Source organism: Lytechinus variegatus, chromosome 11, assembly GCF_018143015.1.
Source record: "Lytechinus variegatus isolate NC3 chromosome 11, Lvar_3.0, whole genome shotgun sequence".
NCBI lineage: Eukaryota > Metazoa > Echinodermata > Echinoidea > Temnopleuroida > Toxopneustidae > Lytechinus > Lytechinus variegatus.
This window is the reverse complement of record NC_054750.1, coordinates 6,320,395-6,346,429: the sequence shown is the minus strand read 5'-3', so window position 1 is coordinate 6,346,429 and position 26,035 is coordinate 6,320,395. Positions and strand designations below refer to the sequence as shown.

Below are 26,035 nucleotides of genomic sequence, written 5' to 3'. Positions count from 1 at the left end.
ATAAGCGTAATTCATTCTGGAAATCTGCATAAACCATGGACTCAAACGTGGGTTTTCAAAACCACCTTTGTGAATTCGAGTCAATATGACTTTAATCCTTTTGATAAATTTGCACCCCTTTCTCTCTTTTTTTTCATTTAAATGAAAAGCTTTTCAGTATGGAGAAGACTCTACATCTACAACCGTTACTGGCTTGTACCCGAATAGAACATACAATGTCTCTGTAGCGGCTCTTCTCAACACAAATGTACTGTTGACTCCTGTAGGTCCAGAGCAAGTTACCACACGTAAGTTAAACACCTTGTCAAAAAGTCAGAGCTGCGTCTTTCTAGGAATCTTAGACAGCCAAACAAGGGAAGTAATACAAATATCTTAGGTGGGAGAATTGTAAAAAGGACATAAATGGCTTGTTGGAATCCTCACTTACATGCGAATAAAAGACTGGATTAAACTAGATATACATTAAAGGATGAACATGATAGCAATGTTCATAATGTCCAAATATGTTAACTAAATAAGGAAGGGAATAAAAAATACCTGGAAAATCAAATTTTGTTTAATTTGTAAAGTATTACTGAGTAATACTCATTGATGTTATTCCTTGTAAACAGCGCCTTGCCCTGATAACTATGAAGAGGGACCGAACGGTCACTGCTACCGTTTCAGGATCCTTGACGATGGAACACGATGGATGAGAGGCAGGCAGACCTGCGACAATGTGGACGATTCTGACTACGTGATCATCAACGATGAGGAGGAACTCAACTACCTTCTCAATCGAAGTGCTGAGGTGGACCCTGATATGACGTGGTGGATTGGTAATTATTCATGGGCGTGGATGCCGATTTTAACCTGTTTTATACTGAATCTTGTACTTCCCATAGGCTTTGTATAGGCACCAATCCACTTCAGTTTGCAATGGATTAAGATGTGCATGATTCTGTACAAGTTTTATTTCTGTGTCCAGGACTTTGCAAGATTAATGGTACAAGTCACATGATATATGTCTTGATATGGGTGATATACCCTGCATATGTCTGCTTTCTACAAGTTGTATTTTTCTATTTTCTAGAGTGTTCAAAGCATCCATTATTCACCTCTTTTAACTTGAATTTCTCCCTAGTTGGAAAAAAGTTCTGTGGTCTTAATAAAGATTAAAATTTAGCAGAATTACCTGTTTTGGGGGCTTAGCATAACTAAATCGACTGAATCCCTGAGTTATGACCTTAAGCTTCTCAGACCAGAGAGTGAATTGATTGATTCATCAAAAGACTTTATGAAGCAACGAGGCATGGGTACAAATGAATCGCGACTTCAGAGTGCTTATGACGGCTATATCTGGAGTCTTATGAAGAAGAATAAAATCACTTTCAATTGGTTATTGGGTTATGCAGTGAGCAAGCTGCATTGTTATGCTAGTGCATTTATTATTTGTCGTTAGGCTTACTTGAGGCCACCCCCTCCCTCCCGCCCGTTAGAATTTGCCCTAAAATCAGTACCCAAACCACATAGGTCTGTTTCAATCTTAAGTTTAGGAACATTGGTGGTGATTTTCATAAACGTTGGCAAATAAGAATGTCAAATTAGTCTATTTTTACAGTATATAATAGTGATATATTTATATATTTATTTATTTATTAATAATGTATATTTTTATCTTTTCTTACCTTGTTCAAGGTCTGTCTGATCTATCATCACCTGGATCCTGGGAATGGGTAGATTGCAGCACCCCGACCCCTTGGCAGGCAGGACTATGGGCACCTACCTATCCCACCGGTGCACGGTCCCGTTGTGCTGCCCTCCAGCCCGATGGCAGTGTGGTTGATTTCCCCTGTGAGACCAGGCTTAGCTACCTCTGTGAACTCCTTCCTAAAGGTAATAATCTTAATTTAATCTTAATAATCTATGAATTCATTTATGTAAACTATGGTGGAATCAAGCTGAACAGAACCTGATCATTTTTAAAAGGATTGTGCAACCTGTACTCTTAATGCACATGTGCAAACTGAAAAAAATGAATGAAACAGCTTGTTAGTGAAAAAAGCTTGCATTATTGCCCAGTGATCTCTATTTTATTTAAAGAATGATCGATATTGATAGAACATCGCAAGTCTCTTAACTCTTGTCTTTTATATCAGACCGTCTTGTATATACAGTAGTTGAATGTAAATACCAGTTGTGGAAAGTGATTGAGAATCCAATTAAATGACCAGTGATTGTTTGTATGAATAGAAATATGTGTGCCAAAGGATTCTCGAAGAAATTATGTAATTACTGAGAAATTAGCAAAATAAGCATGGGATTCGAGCAAAATGTGTGGTCTTTATTCAAACGATGATAAAACACTGTTACACAATTTGTGCTTATAATAAGCACATATGGGACAGTGTATTGTCATTGCTTATAGCTTATTTGTGTTAGCGATTTAAAGTGTGATGTCTTTCCAGCTTAGATTTCATAATTTCACAAAGTTCAGTTTATCTAATTGTATCAGGTCTAGTTCCACGATGATATAGTGACAATTAGACTTGGTTTTACAAATTTTCTTGTTGAATCAGGATTTACTGCAATGACGTTCATTTATCTATAACCACTTTGCTGTACATTCTTTGCATCACTCCTAGGCTTCGATGCTGATGCAATCATGGTTCAAAATGTAACAGTGGAAGAATACTCTAACTACATCAATGTCAGATGGGTTCTTCCAGAGAATAATTGTGATGCTATCGGCTATGTGATCTACTATCAGTTATCTGATGGTACAGGAGAAAGGAAATCAGGTAAATGTATGTTTTTAAAAATATCAATATTCTATGACAATTACTTTGATTTGTTTGTAGATCTAATAACAAGCCTAGAGCAGACATCCTTTAAAAAAGCCTTTATCCATGATACATTTTTGTTAAATGATTATTTTGACCTTCCTAAAAGAAAAACATGAGTCATCATTGATTTACTCTTCTTCGACCAGATTGTGGAATGTCTTATGATGTTCTGTGAAATTGACATTCCTTGACCATACAAGATTTTACAAAGTCATGGTTATATCTTTGTTTTTGTAGTGTATGTCAATGGTGGAGAATCTACCAGTGGTGCCGTTAAAGCTTTACCACTTGGCACCTCATACTCTTTGACTGTAGCAGTGAGCACAAGTAAAGAGATGGAGCTCCAGGAAACACCACCCATCAATGCTTCTACAGGTGAATCTAACTGAAACATGATGATGATGATGATGACGATGATGATGGTGGTGGTAATGATGACGATAATGATGATGGTGGTGATGGTAATGGTGATGATGATGATGATGATGATAATGATGGTGGTGGTATATGATGATGATGATGATGATGATGTTGATGGTAATGGTGATGATGATGATGGTATATGATGATGATGATGATGGTGACTAATGTTGATAATGGTCATGATGATGATGATGATGATGATGATGACGACGATGATGATGATGGTGACTAATGTTGATAATGGTCATGTTGATGATGATGATGATGGTAAATGATGATGATGATGATGTTATTGATGATGATGATGATAATGATGATGTTGATGGTAAATGATGATGATGATGATGATAATGATGATGTTGTTGTTAATGATGATGATAATGATGGTGACTAATGTGATTATGGTCATGATGATGATGATGATGGTATATAATGATGATGACGATGATGGTGATGATGGTGACTAATGTTGATAATGGTCATGATGATGATGATGGTAAATGATGATGATGATGATGGTGAATGATGATGATGATGATGTTTTTGATGATGATAATGATGATTATCTTGTTGATTGTTAATGCTGATAATGACAACTGATAGATGAAGGTGATTCCAATGACTTTGACATGGACAATAATTAGAATCCTACTTTTGTTTTACCTTTTCAATTGTTTTTCCTTTTTTTTCCACACAAAGCATCTCAATGTCCAAATTTTAATACTTCACATCACTTTTCAAATACCCTAATTAGCTTCATCTTGCCCCACTAACTATGAAGAGGGCCCTAACGGGGGATGCTATCGATTCATCGTTGATGACGTTGGTACCTGGTGGCATTACAGTAGACAGGGTTGCATTTTTGATGTCGACTACTCTGATCTCCTGGTCATCAACGACCAGGAAGAGCTTGACTTTGTCATGAACAGGACGGCGGAGATGAGTGCTAACGCCAGCTGGTGGATCGGTGAGATATCAAAATATTGTCTTTTCAACTCTGACAGTATGAAATAGTGAAATTGTTTATTGCATCAGGAATAATCCAATCATTGCCTACCTCATTTCAATCATTTCTTTCCATTGAAGTAAAATTCCCTTGAAATGGTACAAATATATTGTCATAAAATTGTCAAGTACTAGTCTTTCCCATTTCTTTAATGCTACAAACCTACTTTAGTGACCAGTCTTTAATAAGATCATGTTATTTGTTTGTCTATGATTTGATATTTTTTTGGAGGATCTAAAAATAACCTGTTCAATACGACCACCAGTTTGTCATTTTTTTGTCCAGTCAGGTTGCTCTGTTTTTCTTACAAATATACAGGGCATACATCACATAGGGAGCGTTTCATTAAAGGACTTGACTGACATTTTATCCAACCGTTATTAAAGTAACAGTTCTCAGCCAATCATATTCAAGGAAAGTTGTCAGATCTGATAACTTGTCAGACGAAAATATGGATGAAACGCTCCCCCAAATTGAGAATTATAACATTGATGGCTTTCCATAGATTGGATTGCAAGACAGAACCTAGACAAGGCAAATCTCATAGTCAAAGGATTTCCATCAATGCTTTTCAGATGACTTAAACCCATGTTGCATCTAGAATATCGCATACCCGCGGATGGCCCTGGAGAGCATTTCACGAAAGAACTTGTCAGACGTACGTGTTATCCGAAAAGTCCCATTTTGTCTGAGAATTACCATAGTAACAGTGTGGTTCTCAGCCAATCAGAATCAAGGGAAGATATCAGATTTGTCAACTTGTCAGAATAAAATTTTGATGAAACGCTCCGCAGGACCTATCTTAGGTCGGGGAAAAATTAGATGTAAACATGTCAAAAGCTAAAGATTTAGCAGGGGTTGTCAAAAATGGGTCTGAGTCCTACCTTGGCATAGTTAGATGTAACCCAGGTCCTTGACAACTCTAAGTCCATCTTGTCATGATTTCATCACCAGGTTACTCTGATCAGTCAGTAGAAGGAACATGGCAATGGCTTGATACCTGCCAGGAGTCAACTACTTTCCAGGAGTCCCTCTGGGCTCCTGATTACCCTAGTATCATGACCCATGACTGCGCTGCTCTCCAGCCGTCTGGTGAGGTCGTTGACCTAGTCTGCGACGCTCTTGTTCGTGGTTATGTATGTGAGATAGCAGCAAGAGGTGAGAGTTGTGAACATTTCTAATCATCTGTATCAAGGCTGACAGACACATTGTGTTTTTAGTGCATATACAGTGTAATTAATTTTCAAATGATCTCAGGTAAATTCTTTTCAGTTCAGTTTATTTCATTTTTATTCAGTTTAGTTCGTTTAATTAATTTCATTTCAATCCAGTAACTACATTACAGTGAAATTCAATTCATTCTAATTAGTTCAGCTCACTTGTATTAATTTGAATTGAATTAATTTTTTTTCAGTTCAATTTCATTCAATTTGATGAATTACAATTCAATTCATTTGAAAATTATTCAATTCATCTAAATTGAATTCAGTTCAGTTCAATCAAATTTAATTCAGTTTTATTCAGTTCAGAGTCCTGTTTCATGAAGGCTTGTTGGGATAACAAATGCACAATTTCTAAAACAAGTTTATTATCAGGAGCAGGATTTTAGTAGCTTTAAACTGTTATTGCAAATTTGTTTTATGAAACGGGCCTCAGTTCGTCCAGTTTGTTCATCAGGTACAGGACAGTCTTCAACAACCCTTAAAAATCCAAAGCTTTTCCATATCCTATCCAGTAATCGATCGCTGTTTCTCTTTCAGAGTTCGACTGGTCTGATGCAAACGTTGAGGATCTAACAGCCACAGGGATTATGTATGGTCTTGAGGTGACTTGGACGGTGTCTTCAACAAGTTGTGATGTGATAGGTTACAGGATTACCTACCAGCTTGATGAACCAGGCTCAGATTCAGAATTCAGTAAGTCCAATATAAGAAGATACCTCAGGGCCAGTATTCAGTTGAAAAAATTATTTTGCTTACCCGGTAGCTCAAAATCTGATTCAGTTTAGTCCAATATAAGAAGATACTTTTTTACTTGGTTAAGCAGAATACTTCTAATTTTTGCACTTTATCAAGCCAAATTAAAGCAAAATACTGATTAGTAACCATTGTGACATCAGAAGGTCTAAGTGAAATAATGTGTGACGTATGTATCCATCTGTGCGCAGCATGGTTATTGCACGTATGTGCATTTGTTAAATGCATGCTAGCCAAACTTAATCTATTATTACCTATTGGAATAGACCTTGCTCATTGTCAGAATTCACCAAGTACAACATCTGGGGAGTATCGCGGCCCAGTGGATTAGTCCCAAGAATATGATAGATGGTTGTGGGTTCGAATCCCAGCCATGGCATAGTTTCCTTCCACAAGAATTTGACCCACAATGTGCTGCACTTGACTCAGGTGAGGTAAATGGGTATCGGCAGGAAATCATTCCTCACAAAGCGGCGAGCACCCGAATCAGAAGACTGGCTTACCCATGGTTATATAGGAGATCCTTGAGCACCTGATCAGGTTGATATGTGGGCTAAAAACAGAACCTGTACGGTGAAGACCCTTGTTTATAATTTAAATTTGATTAATTAATAAGAATAGTAATATATAGCATTTATGAGGCGCCGATCTATCTAGTTGCCTATTCAGTGGCGCACTATATATTACCCCGGCTGTAGCTCCAGCTGCTAAAGGCGCTTAGTGCATTCAAGGAATTAATCCTGCCGGGTACCCATTCACCTCACCTGGGTCGATGCAGCACAGTGGATAAATTCTTGTTGAAGGAAAACATGCCATGGCTAGGATTCGAACCCACGACCCTCTGTTTGAAAGGCGAGAGTCAGAACCCTAGACCACGACGCGACCAGATTATGATAAAATATGAAAATAAAATATATATATATATATATATATATATGTATATATATATATATATATATATATAATAGTTTTGTAAATTCCCTACCACAGTGATAGTATACGGTGGAGATGCTGATAGTGCTATTATATCTGGTCTGCTTCCTGAAAGGAGATATTCCGTAGGTGTTGGACTCATCCTCAGCTTGGATGCTGAGCTCTCACCTGTCACCACCGTTGGAACCACACGTAAGTATAGTCCTTAATTGGCAGTCGTCTTTGTCTCCCATGAGGTCCTGTTGTGTAATATCACTCAATCATAATCATCAGGGGAAAAACAATGATTCAGGACAAATACAGAACTGAATACTCAAATATGACACAAGGAGTAAAATGTTTACATACCCTGATGCTATAGCACTTTGGCATGAATGACATGATTATTGGCTTAGTGCTAGATCCACAAAATCATGAGAATTATTCATCTGAAATATTGTTTGAATGTGTGTATTAGTTTGATTATTGCTTTATATATACAGCTACTTTATTTTCATTTTAAATTTGATTTTAAAAAAATTCTCTGTCTGATTGTTGGTGATACTTTTTTTCCTGATTGCTAAGAGAGCATGTATGCTTGTAAGCATGTAACCAGATAAACAAATGCTTGAGGTACTCTCCAACGGATCTGGTAATGGGGACAAATGCTTTACCAAAGTGCACTAGTGTACCAAGTGATGATCGAAACCAGGTCACGTAAATCCCAAACCCTTACCATACCGACTTCAGCTATCACATCTCTTTTTCTATCTCTCTTTTATTCTATCTTACATTCAGTGACATGCCCAAATAATTACGAGGAAGGCCCGAATGGTCACTGTTACCGATTCAGGATACTAGACAGCGGTTCTCATTGGCCGACTGGCCGAAGGACATGTGACAATGTAGAGGACTCTGATCTAGCGGTCATCGATGATCCTGGGGAACTTGCTTTTCTTGTCAACAGAAGTGCAGAGATAAACCCAAATATGACATGGTGGATTGGTAATTGTGGTTTTGATTGCTGCTGATAATTTTGTATACCTCGAGTTTTGAATATTTTGTCAAGCGCATACAGTTAATTGAAAAAAGTGTCCATATTAATGCCTTAACTATTGAATATTCTAGACTACGTAAAGTTGCAAACTGCTTGCAGTAGCCAAAGAGTTAAGAGATTAATTTATACTTCTGTCAACCTTAAGATCATCAAAGTGCTGTTAATATGCAAATATATTCCAACCACCACCTGTTCTCTTTAGGTCTATCTGACCTGTATGTTGCTGGAGAATGGAGATGGGTCGACTGTACCACCACTACCAGCTACCAAGATACCCTATGGGCTCCAGATTACCCCTCGGATATGAAACTGACCTGTGCTGCTCTTCAGCCAAGTGGTGACGTCATCAACCTTCCTTGTGATAGAAGATTCAGTTATCTGTGTGAACTGTATCCTAAAGGTACTTTAATACTTTTGTGTAAAGATGATGATACATGTGGGAATTATGACTCAGATGAAGAGATACAGGAAGAGGAGGAAGAGGGGATTGAGGAGGGAGGACGATGCGACGGTGGAGGAGGAGAATGAGGAAGAAGTAGAGGAGGAAGAAGAAGATGGAGGAGAATGAGGAAGAAGTCGAGGAAGAAGATGAGGAGGAGGATGGGGAGGAGGTGGAGGAAAATTTTGGGGCGGTTGAGGAAGAGGAGGAGGAGAAAAAGAAGGTGGTAAGGTGGAGGAGGGGATGGGTGAGGAAGAGGGCAAGTAAATGTAGGAAGAGGTGGAGGGGTACGGAAAGGGGAGGAATGTGAGATGGTTGTTGTGATAATGTTGGAAGAGGGGAGTGAGGATTTAGAATACAGAGTTGGAATGATTGAGGCAGAGGGGATTAGGAAGTGAAGGAAGAGAGGGGCAGATTGTTGAAGAGGAGGTAAGAGGATGAGAAGAAGAAAAATTAGGCATTGGAGAAAGATAAGGATGTGGAGAAGGAGTAGCAAGAGAAGAAAAAGAATGGAAAAGAGCAGAAAGAGTAAAGAGATTTAGAAGCAGAAGAAAAAGTTAGAATTTTAAGAATAAATAGCAATAATAAGTGAACGAGGACACAGAGAAAAATAAGGAGGAAGAAGAAGATGGAAGATGAAGAATTGGTGATGATGAGAGGGTAGAATGACACATTGGTACTTGGCCATCATCAAGATTGATTCCTTTAAGATAGTACATCAATTCCGTCAAGTTTTCATCCGATTCATCAACCATCATTCCTACAATATTATATAAAAGGACATTGAAATGTTAAGGATCCATTTGATTTCCAGGTTTTGATCTTAATTCTCAAGTTGTTGAGAATGTAAGAGCAACAGGAGGGATGTATACCATCGACGTCACATGGGACCTACCAGAGAATGGATGCAATGCTGTAGGATACAAGATCTACTATGAAATAACAGGAGAAGACAGTGATGTGTTTAGATCAGGTAGGTATTTCATGAAGCTGCCTGTAAGGTACAAACGACTTTATGACTGTTGATCCTACATGTATCTTATGTTAAATGATGATGCACAGCATTCGTATAGTGCCATATATCTGTCAAAGACATTCAAAGGCGCATTGGAGGAGCCAGCCAATCTGGGTCGCCTAGAAGGGCACGCACAGAGAACTGTGACCCTCAGGTCTCTCCTCCCAATAACTGGTTGGGGAATGCAGGTGGACCACTACACCGGGGTTTCCCCCTATACTTATATGAATAGTGCAGTGGGTTCTTAACGTGCAAAGGTGGTGATTCTCCTCTACACTGGGCCTCCATTTAACGTCCTATCCGATGGATGGAGTGTTTTCCATTGTAACATAGCCTGCATCTATGAAACGGGGGAGAGACGTTTACACACAACGCACTGGCTAAATGATACCGACTTGGCATCTAAGTACATGTTCAAGCTATCCGTAAAACTGTGCATATCTTAACAAATAGCGTTTTGAAACACACACCAGGGGCCCGTTTCACAAAGAGTTGTAACTTTGCCATTATGGTAACTACCATGGTAACCTTGATTCTGATTGGCTGCTGAGCCCTGTTGCCATGGTAGTTGCCATAATGGCGACGTTACAACAGTTGTAACTCTTTTTTTGAAACAGCCCCTGGTTTGCATTCCACTTCAATCTTGTTAGGTTGATAGGTTATATAGTCACATAATATAGTTGTATTTGTTTCAATAGTGTTCATAGAATATATAAGGCATGGGTATGATTTGTCTTGTCTTTATAACTGTTTGTTATTGGGCATTGTTTCTAAGATTCATGAAGATGCATGCTAACATGCTAAGGTGTGTATGTTTGCATGCGTGGGGTATCTGTAAGAGAAGGATAGAGGGATTACAAAATGGAGCTTGGCCCCGTAACATAAAGGTTTGCGTTGCGAGATGCACATGTGGACAAATCACTTTGATTGGTCCGTTTTCAGTGTTTTGAACAAAGTGCAGATGCATCAATGATCTTGATTGGTAATTGGCATTTAGCAATTGATTACAAACCTTTATGTTAGGAGCACAGAATCTGTTCAAATTTCAAATAAAAGGTACATATACTCAGGTCAAGACAAAAATGAATTATACCTCCTAGCTCTGCCTTTTTAAAAAATTATTTTCCTTAAACTTCTGCCCTCTACAATTTCTTCTCTCCTCTTCTGTTCCATAACATGATGTATATGTATGTATTCTTATGTATCTATGCACTGTATATATGTTTCACATGTTATCTATGTCTTTAAGCTGTGCTTTTTTTATAAATCACCTCAGTTCTACATTTTAATTATTAATTAATTGTTACTTCATTGATGACATGTGCAAAGATTTGTAGAATTGAAAATAAACTTGCTCATAGATGATGAGGTTGCCAACAATGAAAAAAAAGAATACACGAACTTATTTAAGATTTTTATGTTCTTATTCTAGGATGCAGAATCCCTGTTTCAATCAAAATCATGAGAATAGCTGCAATTTTTCTTCCTTTTTAAAATTTTTTTAGATGAAACTCTTTTTTGTTTCCTCACCTTTTCATGTGCCAGCTATCCTGAAGCTCTGTATGGTTTATGTGTATCATTTCATGCCAGCTGATGAAAGTGGCATGTTAAGAGGTAAAATCAACTTTCTCATTTCTCCGCAGTATATGTCAATGGTGGTGACTCTGTTAACGGGACCGTCTTTGACCTCCGTGCAAATACTTCCTATAACATCTCAGTTGCTATTATGACAAGCAAAGATATTGAGCTTGGTAGAACTGAACCAGTCACTCTCTCTACAGGTATGGCCATTCACCATTTTGTTTGATATCCATAAACCCTTACTTAACTTGGGAAGGGGGGGGGCGATTGTCTATATTGCTCGCTGACTTTTTATACTTTTAGGTCTTTTGGGACTAAATTTGTGATGCATTTGGTACGCAGTTCCGAAATTACGGAAGATTCTGTAAACGCACGTCAAACCCAGAATTTCTCAAAAATGTGATTCCATGTACCAAGTCAATGAAATTTTTTTTTTTTAACCGAAAATCAGAAATGTACTTGTATAATTGTTTTTACTTTTGTTGGATTAAATGGATTTACTTTATGCTATTTATGATCGCAAAAGGGTCGCAACGAAGTGCATTGAAAAAAAAAATAAAAAAATAAAGGTTTGAAAAAACAAAGAAATACATAAGAATTTTAAAAAATGAAATACTTAGGAAATTATTTATGTTTTGCAATTTTTTTAAGATTAATGTTAGAAATGCATAAAATTGATATTTTTACCAAAAATTAGCATTCTACTAGCTATATTAAGTGAGTAAAGGTAGGAACATACACAAAAACAACAAATTTAGGGCAAATTTCATACCTTTATTTGCATAATTAATGAAAAAATCAAAACAATCAAGTTTTTGAAAATTTTACTGTATATTCTTGTAGTTTACATCTGGCTCTATGCACCTGCAAATTTTTGCGGCAATCAAGCAATCAGTGGCTGGGACCTGAAGGGGGTTCAAATTGACCGCCAATTAAAATAATGTAAACCAATTATAAGCATGTTCATATCTTGTGAAGATAACACATATCACATAATTTATCACTTGTTAAATGATTTGTTAAGACTAAAAATCAAAATCCAAGTAAAAGGGGTATTCAAAGCTTAAACAAAGTTCCTTGATACACTGGATATTGAAAGGTACCATGGCAGTCACATTGCCAAGCAATGTCCGAAACTTTGGTAAGACTTCAGCATAATTTCAGTTGTGCCTCACCCCATAGTATCATTGTGGTCACCAGCTTGTTAGATCATCTTGCTTAACTTGCCAAATAGCTGTTTTACATATTTTTAAGCTTAGGCATTATCTTTATTGCATATAGGGGGTGTTCCAAGGAAATATTTGCGATCAATTGCAAATATTCTGTTGCAATTTTTGAACTGATAGATCAATGTTAGCTGTAGCAAATCAGAATATACTTCTTGTTTCAAGGAGCAGATTAGCAATCAATCACTAATTAGCAATTAACTGCAAGACATATGATTGATTTAGGGACCAAAAATTGACTTGCAATTGATCGCAAGTTTCTTGCAACACCCCAATAGTTTTATTTCTAGGTAAGCCATGATCAAGCTTTAAGTAATTTGCCGTTGTGCATTAATTTTGATGAAAAGGATTATAAAATATTAATGTTATCATTCTATTAATTCAATTTTGATTAATAATATGAAAAAAAGTAAACCTTTGGAAATTTCATTTGAACTAATCTTAACATATTCTGCATTTTCATCAAGATAAGTTTCATGTAAAATATTTCAGGTTTGCCTTTGAATCCATCCTCCAGTAAGCTTGACATGCATGTTTGTTTCCATTCCGCAGATGAATGTCCAGACATTTACGAGGAAGGTCCCAATGGTCACTGTTACCGATTCAGGATACTAGACTATGGTTCTACTTGGCCGACTGGTCGAAGGACATGTGACAATGTAGAGGACTCTGATCTAGCGGTCATCAATGATCCTGAGGAACTTGCTTTTCTTGTCAACAGAAGTGCAGAGATAGACCCAACTATGACGTGGTGGATTGGTAAGTGACATCTCAAATATCATTCTTGTTGAGTATTGCATAATACCGACCGGCTTGTATAGAAAATACTATTTTTTTCTATTGCATTGGTCAAGAGCCCTACACGTTACTAATGATAATTTTATCAGATAAATTAAATTCATATTGGAAATCAAAATTGTTTGTGACGTGAGAATAAAAAGTTTTTTTTCACTATTTTGCTCCGACTGGAAACAACGCAATCAGAAACAGCACAAAGCGGGCTGTGTCCACCGGGTATGTCTAGTGATGCTTTGGGTCAGACGCTTCATCAGGTTCCGTTGAGCGCAGCGCAATACATGTAGCTGAATCATAAATTTCTGATAACCCAAATGTCAATGTGAAATTGCATCTTCCTTGTTTATAATGAATCTGCATGCTGAAATAAAATTTATGATGGCCGTCATTTGATCATCAAAAGATTTGGGTTGCTCGAGGTTAGTTCAGCAGGATTCGTTCAAAACTTTCACATCACAACCGGTAAGTGAAATTGTATAAATGCTCACAGCTGCCATACAACACCACACCACCATGAGTGAGCTGGGTTGGGCTGGTAGCAGCCATGCACAGTCTATCCAGGAACTGGCCAGCTTAGATGATAAGCCAATTTTGCATAAACTAGAGCTAACCCAATCTAGATTTTTTCCTGATCATGGAGATGGGTCAATCAGGAATAGATTACAAATATTTTTCATTCAAACTTTTATTATAGAAGGGATATAAAACAAATATACCAGACGTTTCTTTTGAAAGCATAGTAGGAACTGGCCAGCTTTATAGATGATTAGCCAATTTTGCTTAAATTAGAGCTTAGCCTATCTAGGTTTCTTTCCAGATCATGGAGATGGGTTTATAGTTAGGACTAGATAACAATGATATTTCGTTCAAACTTTAATATGGAAGGGATATAAAACAAATGTGTTGGACATTTCTTTTTAAAAGCATAGTTGGAAGTATTCATCCTCAGTTGGTACGGCAATATAATTTTTTCCTCTCGGGGGGCTTTCCCCCTTGAAAAAAATAGTAATTGCTGAACCTTCCTCGGATAAAATAATCCATCATACTTTCTCACACCCGGTGTATTTGTATATTGTGTTTGATGTGATTGAATACATAAAAAGTGTTCAGTAATACGATCCACTACCAAACAGTGGTTCTTTATCTGGCCTTTTGATCAGAGGAGCATCAGTTTGAATCCAACTCCATTTCCTCAGCAAGAAATATATCCACATTGGCTGCACTTGACCCAGGTGAGGATGGTTGATTCTTCATGAACCACAGAATAGGCAGATTATTTGGCATTTAGATGATCCCAGAAAACGGAGATGGGTGGATTTTTCTTCCATTACAAATTATCAGGATAGCCGATGGGCTCCAGGATACCCCTCTTGGTCTAAAGCTCTTATTTGTTCTTCTAGGTTTATCTGACCTTCATGTTGCTGGAGAATGGAGATGGGTGGATTGTTCTACCCCTACCAGCTACCATAACACTCTCTGGGCTCCAGATTACCCCTCGGATGATGATCTTACCTGTGCTGCTCTTCAGCCAAGTGGCGACATCATCAACCTTTCCTGTGACAGAAAATTCAGCTATCTGTGCGAACTATATCCTACAGGTTCAAAGCTGCTCTATTTTATGATGATGATTCATGATGATGAGGATGATGATAATGCTGATGAGTAGTAAGAGGAGCGTTATGAGGAGGGTGATTAGGATGATTATGAGTATGATGATGAGGAGAAGGAGGGGATGATGGGGTTGTGTTGATGATGATGATGATGATGATAATTATGATGATGGATGATGGTAATGATGATGAAGATGATGATGATGATGATGATGATGATGAGGGGAAGGAGGATGATACATGTAGTAGTGATAATGATGATGATGATGATGAAGACAATGATGGTGATGATGGTGATGATGAAGATGATGATTGTGATAATGATGATGTTGATGCTGATGATGGTGATGAAGATGATGATGATGAAGATGATGATGATGATGATGGTAATGATGGTGATGATGATGATGCTGGTGATACTAATAACATTTTTTTCATATTTTCAGGTTTTGATCTTAATTCTCAAGTTGTTGAGAATGTAAGAGCAACAGGAGGGATGTATACCATTGACGTCACATGGGAGCTACCAGAGAATGGATGCAATGCTGTAGGATACAAGATCTACTATGAAATAACAGGAGAAGACAGTGATGTGTTTACATCAGGTTTGCTCCACTGTTTAAGATCTCTGTATTTTTCGTGTACTTTGGTTTGAATCTCTCTCAGAAAATAGCAATTACTTTTAAATTTCAGGATTTTTTTTAGTGGGATCACACTTTCTACTTTACCACTTTCAATCCCCCAGCTTTTGATCTAGACAAAACACCAGGAATCAGGAAGGATATTGTGTCTTTTTACATGATGATTATGATGATAGTGGTTGTTATTAATATAATGTTCATAATGTTCCTGCATGTGGCCAAGATTTTAATTTTGACCTCTGATTATACCACATGCTTATGATCTCAATGATTCCAATCAGATCTTTAATTTATCAAACCCATGAGTGTGGATACCCTATTGATTGGACTTGATGTCCCTTTTATTCTTTATTTTTATTTTACCCATTTGTGCTGTAATATACATGTAGAAATACATCCTATAGAAAACAGGCCTTGCCCAGAAATATTGAAATATAAAGTCTCGTCAGTAAGTGATTACACGTTATGAAGTGCATACAGATGTATGTGAATGTACACAAATGTCCCCAGTAGAACTGATAGGGCTACCCTAATTCATAAAATTAATAAATAGTATTTGTTAACTGGAATGCTGTTATCTTAATTGTAAATCCTTAATAGCAAGAAACCAGTGTATTATCTCTTACATGATTTGTATACCTTGTACATTTCTGCCTACACAGAAGGTATCCTAGGTTAGTATTGTACATTATGCTGCCATCAAACCAATAAATTGTATTTGCTTGGAAAAAAAATTGGCATTTGAAAGTTCGGTCTGTGTTTTATATTTGAAATGTCTCATTAACACATTAATATCAAAAGTCTTATTGCTGGTGACCTAATCATAATGTTTCTCTTTTTGTAATCATCCACAGTGTATGTGAATGGTGGTGAATCTATGGGTGGTTCTGTTACTGGTCTTCATGCCAACACATCCTATAACATCACAGTTGCTATTATGACAAGCAAAGATATTGAGCTTGGTAGAACAGAACCAATCACTTTATCTACAGGTTAGTGTTATCTTCACAAGATCTTAGCTTATTTTTTAATCAGCCCCCCCCCCACCTTCAACAATTTTCACTATAAATCTGTAACGCAAAAAGTTGGTGCCACGCCGTCTCATGTCTTTTTATTCAAACCTTGTACAACTTCTAAAACCAAATCTGCAACCCCAGCATACCTGGTTCTGAAATTACACATTTTGTAAATGCATGTCATGACCAAAAATTGCTCCAAAACATGAATTTGTGTACAAAGACAGTCCAAATTGTATCAGAATTCATTTATATTTATATATCATTATGTCTATTTTTTACTGATTAAACTCAATCAGTTTCAGCTTGTTTATGGTCAGAATGAAGTTTGCTGACTGTTTCCATTGAAAAAAATAATATAATCCCAATAATATGAAAACACAGAAATCCAAATGAAATTTAAAAGCAAAAAAAAATTGTAAGATTTTTTTTCTTCAGTACATTAAATCAGAATCCTACAAAGAGTCTGTCAATAAAATAATTAGCAGAGAATGAATCAGAGCGAACCTTTGATTTTTTTTGGTATAAATTAGCAAGGGCCGGGAACCGGGGGGGGGGGGGGGGGGGGGGCTGGGGGGCTTCAGCCCCACTTTTTTCCAAAACCATGTACAAAAACATCAAAATTACCATATGATTGTGATTTTTAGCATGGTCAGCCCCCCCCCACTTTAAAACCGTTCCGCAGCCCCTGATTAGTAATGAGATTTTTCAGTGAACTTGATCATAAACATTTGTTGTTCATGTGTTGGGTCGCTTTACAGAATTAATTTTTGCAATTTTACATGAAAACTTATTTTAATCAGGTGCTCAATGGATATAAAATATCTATGTCGGTAATTCATTTTGGTAAATTCATAACCTGCTCCAGACCATGAAATTGGTTAAAAATGCAGGAGTTTATAACTTTCAGATATCCAATCACTAAATTTGTAAGATATGTGCTCAAAGAACCTCTTTAAAGAAAGAAATAAACATTGTTGAGAAAGGGCACTAGATATTCAAGATTTGAATATTGAAATTTCACAGAGAATAGGCAGTTGAAAATAAGTGGTCGGACATTTCAAAGATTTTCATGTTAGTTGAAACTTGAGTGCAATTCACATTTTTTACCCTTACCAAAGTTTTATCCAGGCTTTACAGTCTTCTTTAGTGCTTCAACCAAGTTTGCCAATGATCAATCCATTTTCCCTCCTTACAACTGTCCAGTTCCATGCCCTGAGAACTACGAGGAGGGGCCCAATGGCCACTGCTATCGATTCAGAATCCTGGAATACGGTTCCTGGTGGCCCACAGGACGGAGGACCTGCGACAACGAGCCCGACTCTGACCTGGCCATCATCGACGATCCGACGGAGCTGGATTTCTTGATTAATAGAACAGCTGAGATTGATCCAAACATCATGTGGTGGATAGGTAATGAGCATTTCCCCCTTCAAGATTCTTACGTACCTCCACTTCCAGTTCTCTTGTTACCCCCAAAGTTTCCGAAACCTAGTGGGGAAAGATCATTTGTGCACTCATCCTTTAAGTTATGGAACAGTTTTTCTGATGTCCAGGGAAAAAGTCACACAGCTTCTGGGGGCAATTTAGCCCCCGAAATGCTCAAAAGAGCACTGGAAACTATAAACAAGGAGCCCTAAAATTCCCCATTCATTGCAATGTTAATGCTTGTCCAATGTTGCAGATTTAGGCAGTAAGATGTGAAAAAAAGCCCCCAGAAATAAATAAATTGAAATGATTTTTTGCTTGCTGATGTCATTTAGAGATATTTTTAATTAATTTCTGAAATTTAAAACAATAACACTTAGAAACACTTCTTTTAAATTCTTTGTAATTTCCTTCATAATTATTGAATAGCACCTTAAGATCGCTACAGAGTAGATTTGGTGCTTTATAAGCCCAATGTATAGTAGTAGTATTATCATTAATATTATTATCATTATTATTATATTTACTGTTATTATTGATATTATTTGTATAATTGTTATTATTATTATTATTCATTTCCATTTTTATTTCAAGTGTCTAGTAGTTTTTTTAACTTGATTCATCTCAGGTGATATTTTAAGGTTTGCATGGTGATTTGCAGAAGTGGTTTATGCTACACCATAGAAAGGACTGAGATCAAAGTGAAATGGAGAGGCGGGAAAGTAGAAATTACAAATAGAGATTTTAGAGAAATAGATTTTAATCAAGTGTAGTCCTTAGGACTGTCAACCAGAGGGATCGGAGAGGCAGGATGAGAGGCTTGAGTAGAAGGCTGGTTGAGTTGGAGAGGTGAGAGAGGGGTGAGTAGATTAGAAAAGGCTAGCTTGAGTCTGCGAATGGAGCTGTAGAGCAGGAGCGGGAGAGAGGACCCGACATTTCGGGCAGGTTGTCTGTCCATCTTCAGGAGTGATTCACCTCATCAACATTCTTAGGTCTTACGATATTTCTCACTATTTTTCAGGTTATTCAGACCAGTCTGTTGAAGGCGACTGGCGATGGATCGATTGCAGTGAATCGTCTCGTTGGCAGGATACACTATGGGTTCCTGGTCACCCTGGTAACGGTCGTCTGGACTGTGCAGCATTGCAACCTGATGGTCAGATTGTTGATCTGGTTTGTGATACTCCTCTGAGTTATCTTTGTGAGATAGCACCAAAAGGTATAGATTTATTATGTCTAAGTATAAGTAATTTAAGTATTCATTTATTGTCTATAAATGGAAATTCGTCTTGAACATAAAAGCAACATATTGTATAAATTTATGCACATGACTAAATGTATACAATCTGCATTTGGAACATGACAATATAGATAATATTACTTGCATATACAATCATACATGTAGCAGTGTTTTGAAATAATAAAGGCGTTTGGCGAGTTTATTTCAATTATCTGATAGTTGTAAAGTATTAAGGAAAGACATTTTAAATAAAATTGTTGTGAAAATAATGATAATAATACAAAATTCAATGAGTTCCAATCACATATGGTTTAGATTATGATTACATTTGATTTGCTCTGAAAGAAAAGTGAAAAAGAGATATCACTTGAATCTCAAATAAGGAGAGCACATAATGTTAAATGCTGAATCTGATGGTAATTCATTCCTTAGAGAAGGTTTAACATTTATCCTTTGATGAGAGAGTATATATATATATATATATAAGTACACTTTTTGCTTTATCATTCATTCTTCATCATCTCATGGCAGACATATTCTGTAACTTCAAACATTTTAACTTTGTCTTCTGTGTTGAAAAATTAAAATGCAAATAAAATTTGTCACTTTATTTTCAATTTTTACAACCTTTAGGATTCAGGGATGAAGATGCTAATCCTCATGACCTTAATGCCACAGCAACGACCTATGGCCTGGAGGTCACATGGACTGTATCTATGACAAGCTGTGATGTGATTGGCTATCGTATTTCCTATTACTTGACTGGAGATATCTCCACCAGGGCTTCAAGTAAGATGGAATGTGCTACAAGAATTATGTATTATGTTTGATAATATTGTAGTATCACTCTCTAAATTTGTTGTAATAGTAATAATATGCAACATTTATATCACATGTAATACATGCACAGTGTTTCTAAGTGCTTCAAGCATCAAGCATGAATACCATCCAAACAAATGTCCTTTTATCAACACAAAAGATGAATGAAATTAAATCAAGAGTTGTTTGCAATAAACTTCTGGGTTTACAAGCTTTCTAAACCTCAAGTTATCCTTCTATTTGACTTATTCCAAAATATGAAAACACAATCAATTTTATTCCTATAATAAGCTACAGTTAATGTTTCTAGGCCTTGAAAGACTCTTTAATAAACTGCGCTGATCTCCAACATTGTTTTCCATTATTTATTTTCCTTTATTTAGGGCAATTATAATCAGAATAGATTTAGATCTAGATTTATTTTATTTCTGTTCAACAAAATGCAATCAAATATTAACAATATCACAAACATTTCAATATGGTACATAAAAATATAAGAAAAAGTAAACGTGAACTGAGGTGAGCCGCAATGACTTTGGCTATTGCAAGTAGACGAAATAGAACAAATTTCAATTCTTTATCTCCATTTTCACTTGAACCGTCTCGGTCTTTTTTTCTTTCTTTTTGAAGAAGGAGGGTATTAAATAGAATAATCTTGTTTATGGTTTACGGTTTATTTCAGATTGGTGGAATGCCAATTCGTCCATTTCCCAACTCATCTATCATTTTGTCTACCATTAGTTCGTTCACTATCCACATGGTCTAATTGTCATTTCGTCCACTCACCATTATGTCTAATAATCAGTTGGTCTAGTAGCCATTTAGTTCATGTACCATTTGGTCTAATTGGACTAAGTGTTCATTGGGCTAAATGAATGAAAAGAAAATGGGTATTAGACCAAATGGTTATAAGACAAAATGGGCTTAGACAAACTGGTGATTAGACAAAGTGATTATTGGACCAGATGGCTATTAGACGAAATGTTGATTGATAGAATTGCATTAGACTAAATGAAGGTAGACTATGTGATGAGTGGACGAGATTTACCTGCCATATTACTTAAGTTTTGCCTTTTTTCCAAAAATTGATTTTATTTTCATTTTTTTTTTCTATTTATCAGTTTTTGTCTACGGTGGGGATACCTCTAGTGTAGTGGTCAGAGGCATGCTACCAAACACAACGTATGATGTCACAATAGCTGCACATACTAGCAAAGATGTAGAGCTTAGTCCAGTAGGCCCAGTCACAGCAACAACAGGTATTGATTCAAATTTTACTGTTTATTTGAAAATAAAATAATGATAATAATAACTGGAGTTAATTTGCCCGAGGATACAAAGCGCTACTATGATTATGATTGGTTGTGCTGTTATATACATGTATAGGTGCTGAGGCATTCAAGGAATTTCTTCCTACTGGGTACCCATTCACCTCACCTTGGTTGAGTGCAGCACAATTGGGCAAATTTCTTGCTGAAGGAAAACATTCCATGGCTGGGAATTGAACCCACGTCCCTCAGATTGAAAGACGGCAGTCTTAACCACCAGACCATGCAGATGGGATATATATATTGATTTTCTATGATTTCATTAATGTGGAAATGACCTCATTTGATTCAAAAGTATTGATGCTGAAGTAATAATACAAAAACATAAGTGATAATATATGTACAAAAAATAACAGATAGCGTATTTTAGGTCATTTGACTACTCTACCACTACGTGTTCACACATTCTCATCTAGATTTCCTTTCTTTTTATAAAACTACTGTCTGTCTTTGGTTTTGAAAAATGCAACACAATTATTCTGACAAATTTTGCTATTTTTTTGTCTCACCTGCGAAGCAAAGTGAGACTATAGGCGCCGCTTTTCCGACGGCGACTGCGGCGGCGTCAACATCAAATCTTAACCTGAGGTTAAGTTTTTGAAATGACATCATAACTTAGAAAGTATATGGACCTAGTTAATAAAACTTGGCCATAAGGTTAATCAAGTATTACTGAACATCCTATTAGAGTTTCATGTCACATGACCAAGGTCAAAGGTCATTTAGGGTCAATGAACTTAGACCATGTTGGAGGAATCAACATCGAAATCTTAACCTGAGGTTAAGTTTTTGAAATGTCATCATAACTGAGAAAATATATGGACCTAGTTCATGAAACTTGGACATAAGGTTAATCAAGTATCACTGAACATCCTGCATGAGTTTCACGTCACATGACCAAGGTCAAAGGTCATTTAGGGTCAATGAACTTTGGCCGAATTGGGGATATCTGTTGAATTCCCATCATAACTTTGAAAGTTTATGGATCTGATTCATGAAACTTGGACATAATAGTAATCAAGCATCACTGAACATTTTGTGCAAGTTTCAGGTCTCATGATTAAGGTCAAAGGTCATTTAGGGTCAATGAACTTTGGCCGAATCGGGGGTATCTGTTGAATTACCATCATAACTTTGAAAGTTTATTGGTCTAGTTCATTAAACTTGGACATTAGAGTAATCAAGTATCACTGAACATCCTGTGCGCGTTTCAGGTCACATGACCAAGGTCAAAGGTCAATGAACTTTGGCCGAATTGGGTGTATCTGTTGAATTACCATCATAACTTCGAAAGTTTATGGATCTGATTCATGAAACTTGTACATAAGAGTAATCAAGTATCACTGAACATCCTGTTCGAGTTTCAGGTCACATGATCAAGGTCAAAGGTCATGTAAGGTCAATGAACTTTGGCCATGTTGGGGTTTTTTGTTGAATAACCATCATATCTCTGTAAGTTTATTGGTCTAGTTCATAAAAAGTGGACATAAGAGTAACCATGTATCACTGAACATCTTGTGCGAGTTAGAGTAGTATTCAAAGTGAGCACTGCTGCTATATTGAACCGCGTGATGCAGGTGAGACGGCCAGAGGCATTCCACTTGTTTTCAATTGGCAAGGCATTAGCTGAATTAAATAGCTTGGCCATGTGCAATGCATTTGGTCTACTGGCCGTTCATCTGTTAGTCTACTAACTTTTACTCTCCTTTAGACCTCCCAGACATGCCGGCGTCTATTACATAACACCCCCAGGCATGCAGCTGAGTGAAAGACTTGAATTCCTTCTCTGTTCTGAGATTGACCTTGATTTCCCCATGATTTGTCAATGAAAAGTCGCTTTAAATCATGTGTACTTTCACAGAACCTTGCCCGGATGACTACAGCCTTGCTCCCAATGGAAGATGTTACCGCTTTGTTGAGGGCAGCCCGTCTTTCTGGCACTACACACGTGAAACCTGTATGACGCGTAAGGACTCTGATCTCGTGATCATCAACGATCAAGAGGAGCTGGACTATATCATGCAACAGATAAATGCTACTGGGGATACAAATAACTGGTGGATAGGTACAGTCTTCAAAAAGCCTCTCTGTGACCTACCACCCCAAAATTAACAATAAGCCACCATGGAGGGTTCTCTGTTAACCCTAAAAGGATGGGCTATTTGAGATCTATTGAGGATGGGAGGGGCATAATGGCCCCCCTTCTGATCTCGCCCGCCGTTCGCCCGATCGCGTCGAAATTTGGCACGTACATTCCTTACCACATAAAGTGCAAGATAGTTTTTTTTTAATTCTGAAAATAATTATTTATTATGAATAAAAGATGCAAATTTATTCATGAAAAACATTTGCATATTTAACACCCAATTTCACATCAAATTTTCTTCTTTTTTGCAGATCTCATCTTTGTAATTTAATATAAAGGTTTCCACAAAGGAAAATGGTGAAAGCAAATTTTCTTTTTTAACAATGGAAAAAAGTGGAAGTCCAATGAAAACAAGATTGAGTGTTTCATGGAATTAACCCTGTGTGTTACTTAGTACAAGCAATGGAATCATGATTGAATGGAATGGAATGCGTGGTGAGATTGTTAGACTGGAGAAAACAAGCATGAAATGTATTGCGGTGTCAGGTCATTAATGGGGTCCCGTGACATTTGCTCTGGCGACAATGCTATACAGTTCACACACTAAACAAAAGACTAACTTAAAACTTGAACCTAAACATAACATAAAACCCTACTGCCTTTTGATCTTAGACAAAATGAAGCTTGGAGCAACTGTCGCAGGAGAAAATGTTGTGTGACCACTTATGGACGTTTAAACAATCAATGCAATCGTATGTATATCGTGGTGCTCAAGTTAGTGAACCCCATCAGAAAATGAACAGTGTTCAAGTTCTGACATTTATAAGATATTTAATTGTGCAGTCAGGTGATAAAATAAAACATTCAATAAAGTTTATTTCTCTAGGCTCACAGATCATTGTAGCATTCAGCATGAAGGGGTACATTTTCTAGTAGTGTTCACTAACTTTTTAGCACCACTGCACTTTTGGACCGGTAACCAGTGAAGCTCTTTGAACCATTCCTTATTTCTTTAACAGGTTATCATGATACTTCTGTGGAGGGTGAATGGAGATGGGTGGACTGCACCGAGTCTGACAATTGGCAGATGAGCCTGTGGGCTCCCGGTTCCCCTAGCAACGAGATGCCAGACTGTGGATCTCTGACATCTTCAGGGGAGATCGAGGCTCAAGTCTGCGACGTCAGGTTTAATTTTGTCTGTGAGGTATCTCCTAAAGGTAATGGTCCATATTCTTTTCTTTTTTGATTATCAATTCGATACAGTCCAACCTTCCTTATCCTTCTTCCCTTTTTTCGAGATCTCTATTTTCCAGATGCCCATTTTTCTCCTTACTTTTCTTACAATTATAGGAGTAAGGGGGGGATTCCCAACTGAATGAGGACTCCTACACAAAGTGATGTGAATGACATATTACTCTGAATGTACATTGACATTTAATTTTCTTCTCACCAACTATCATTCTGACATTTACACACCCTGAATCATCGCGAGAACATGGACAAATATATGTGCGCTACTGTCATTCAGATTGCCACATATAGGTCTCACACACACAGCCGTCGATATGACAAGACTCGCATTAGGTCATTCACAGATTCAAATATTTGTATTGTCCATAATGTAATGAAGTACAAATGGAAATTCAATTTGTTCCCACAAAATAATTTAGAATGTCTTATGATACACACAAAGATCACATGATACATATACGTAAACATTGTACAAATCAAGAAACAAAGATAAGTGATTTTAAGATAAAGGTAGGAAAGGGGGGGGGGGTAATACCATCTTAGGTATGGCTATCAAATGTAAAAATTGATGCAGGGCCAAAAGAATTTACGAAGCATGAGGTTCTGATGGGAGGTGGTCTCAGTGGATGTGGGGGATTTTATTAATATTCATAAATTCCTAATATTTAAATTTTTCCTCTTTTTTCAAAATGGAATGTCAACAAGTTTCATCCCGAGCTTAGAAAGAGGAATAAGAAAATTTTCATATGATGACAAAATGTCCTTAAAATGGCCTGGTCCTAGGTCAAAATAATAAAAAAAAATCAAAATGCCAGTGACCTGTTGTTACTGATCCATTTTTTGTTTTCTTTTTCAAATCATATTTCAAAATATCTTTTGACCATATAAAACATAACATGAACATAAAATACTCTAATTATATAAATGATACAACGATGCATGATTTGAATATACAGCATACTCAAAATAATTCATCTACAGCAAAATTTTATTTCTGAATGTTTTTATCATTGCAGGTTTTGATCCTACTGAACTGAAGGTAGAGAATCTGGAGACAAGTGGTGCTTCTTACGGTGTGGAGATATCATGGTCTGTACCAGAGAATGCATGTGATGTCTATGGCTATAAGATATATTATCAAGAGATGGAGAATGACAGAGAAGAATTCAGTAAGTATTGAATGTATGGTACCTAAGAGTCAGAGTCACGTCTTTCGCACAAGGATTCCGCAAGCAGCCTTTCATTACTTGTAAAGAGATTCATCTGATTGGTAGAACTCAAAACAAATTTTCATCTTTCCACAATCAATGAGCTTTCGTCTGCTTGTCCTGCAGGCTTCTTCAAACTTATGCTGACTCGAT

At 36.9% G+C, this 26,035-nt stretch overlaps 1 protein-coding gene across 1 annotated transcript in view; it reads left to right on the top strand.

Moving 5' to 3' along the window:
• Positions 1 to 26,035, top strand: part of LOC121423607 — a 78,377-nt gene that overhangs the window by 15,244 nt on the left and 37,098 nt on the right. The window contains exons 13-36 of the mRNA XM_041618990.1: positions 150 to 287; positions 612 to 818; positions 1,678 to 1,875; positions 2,625 to 2,780; positions 3,063 to 3,200; positions 4,003 to 4,215; positions 5,209 to 5,412; positions 6,015 to 6,170; positions 7,221 to 7,355; positions 7,941 to 8,147; positions 8,402 to 8,599; positions 9,453 to 9,611; positions 11,297 to 11,434; positions 13,013 to 13,219; positions 14,656 to 14,853; positions 15,312 to 15,470; positions 16,361 to 16,498; positions 17,729 to 17,935; positions 18,972 to 19,169; positions 19,824 to 19,979; positions 21,131 to 21,268; positions 23,199 to 23,402; positions 24,443 to 24,640; positions 25,691 to 25,843. Coding sequence (XP_041474924.1) covers positions 150 to 287; positions 612 to 818; positions 1,678 to 1,875; positions 2,625 to 2,780; positions 3,063 to 3,200; positions 4,003 to 4,215; positions 5,209 to 5,412; positions 6,015 to 6,170; positions 7,221 to 7,355; positions 7,941 to 8,147; positions 8,402 to 8,599; positions 9,453 to 9,611; positions 11,297 to 11,434; positions 13,013 to 13,219; positions 14,656 to 14,853; positions 15,312 to 15,470; positions 16,361 to 16,498; positions 17,729 to 17,935; positions 18,972 to 19,169; positions 19,824 to 19,979; positions 21,131 to 21,268; positions 23,199 to 23,402; positions 24,443 to 24,640; positions 25,691 to 25,843 — 4,203 coding nt within the window. The remainder of the gene's footprint in view (positions 1 to 149; positions 288 to 611; positions 819 to 1,677; positions 1,876 to 2,624; positions 2,781 to 3,062; positions 3,201 to 4,002; positions 4,216 to 5,208; positions 5,413 to 6,014; positions 6,171 to 7,220; positions 7,356 to 7,940; positions 8,148 to 8,401; positions 8,600 to 9,452; positions 9,612 to 11,296; positions 11,435 to 13,012; positions 13,220 to 14,655; positions 14,854 to 15,311; positions 15,471 to 16,360; positions 16,499 to 17,728; positions 17,936 to 18,971; positions 19,170 to 19,823; positions 19,980 to 21,130; positions 21,269 to 23,198; positions 23,403 to 24,442; positions 24,641 to 25,690; positions 25,844 to 26,035) is intronic.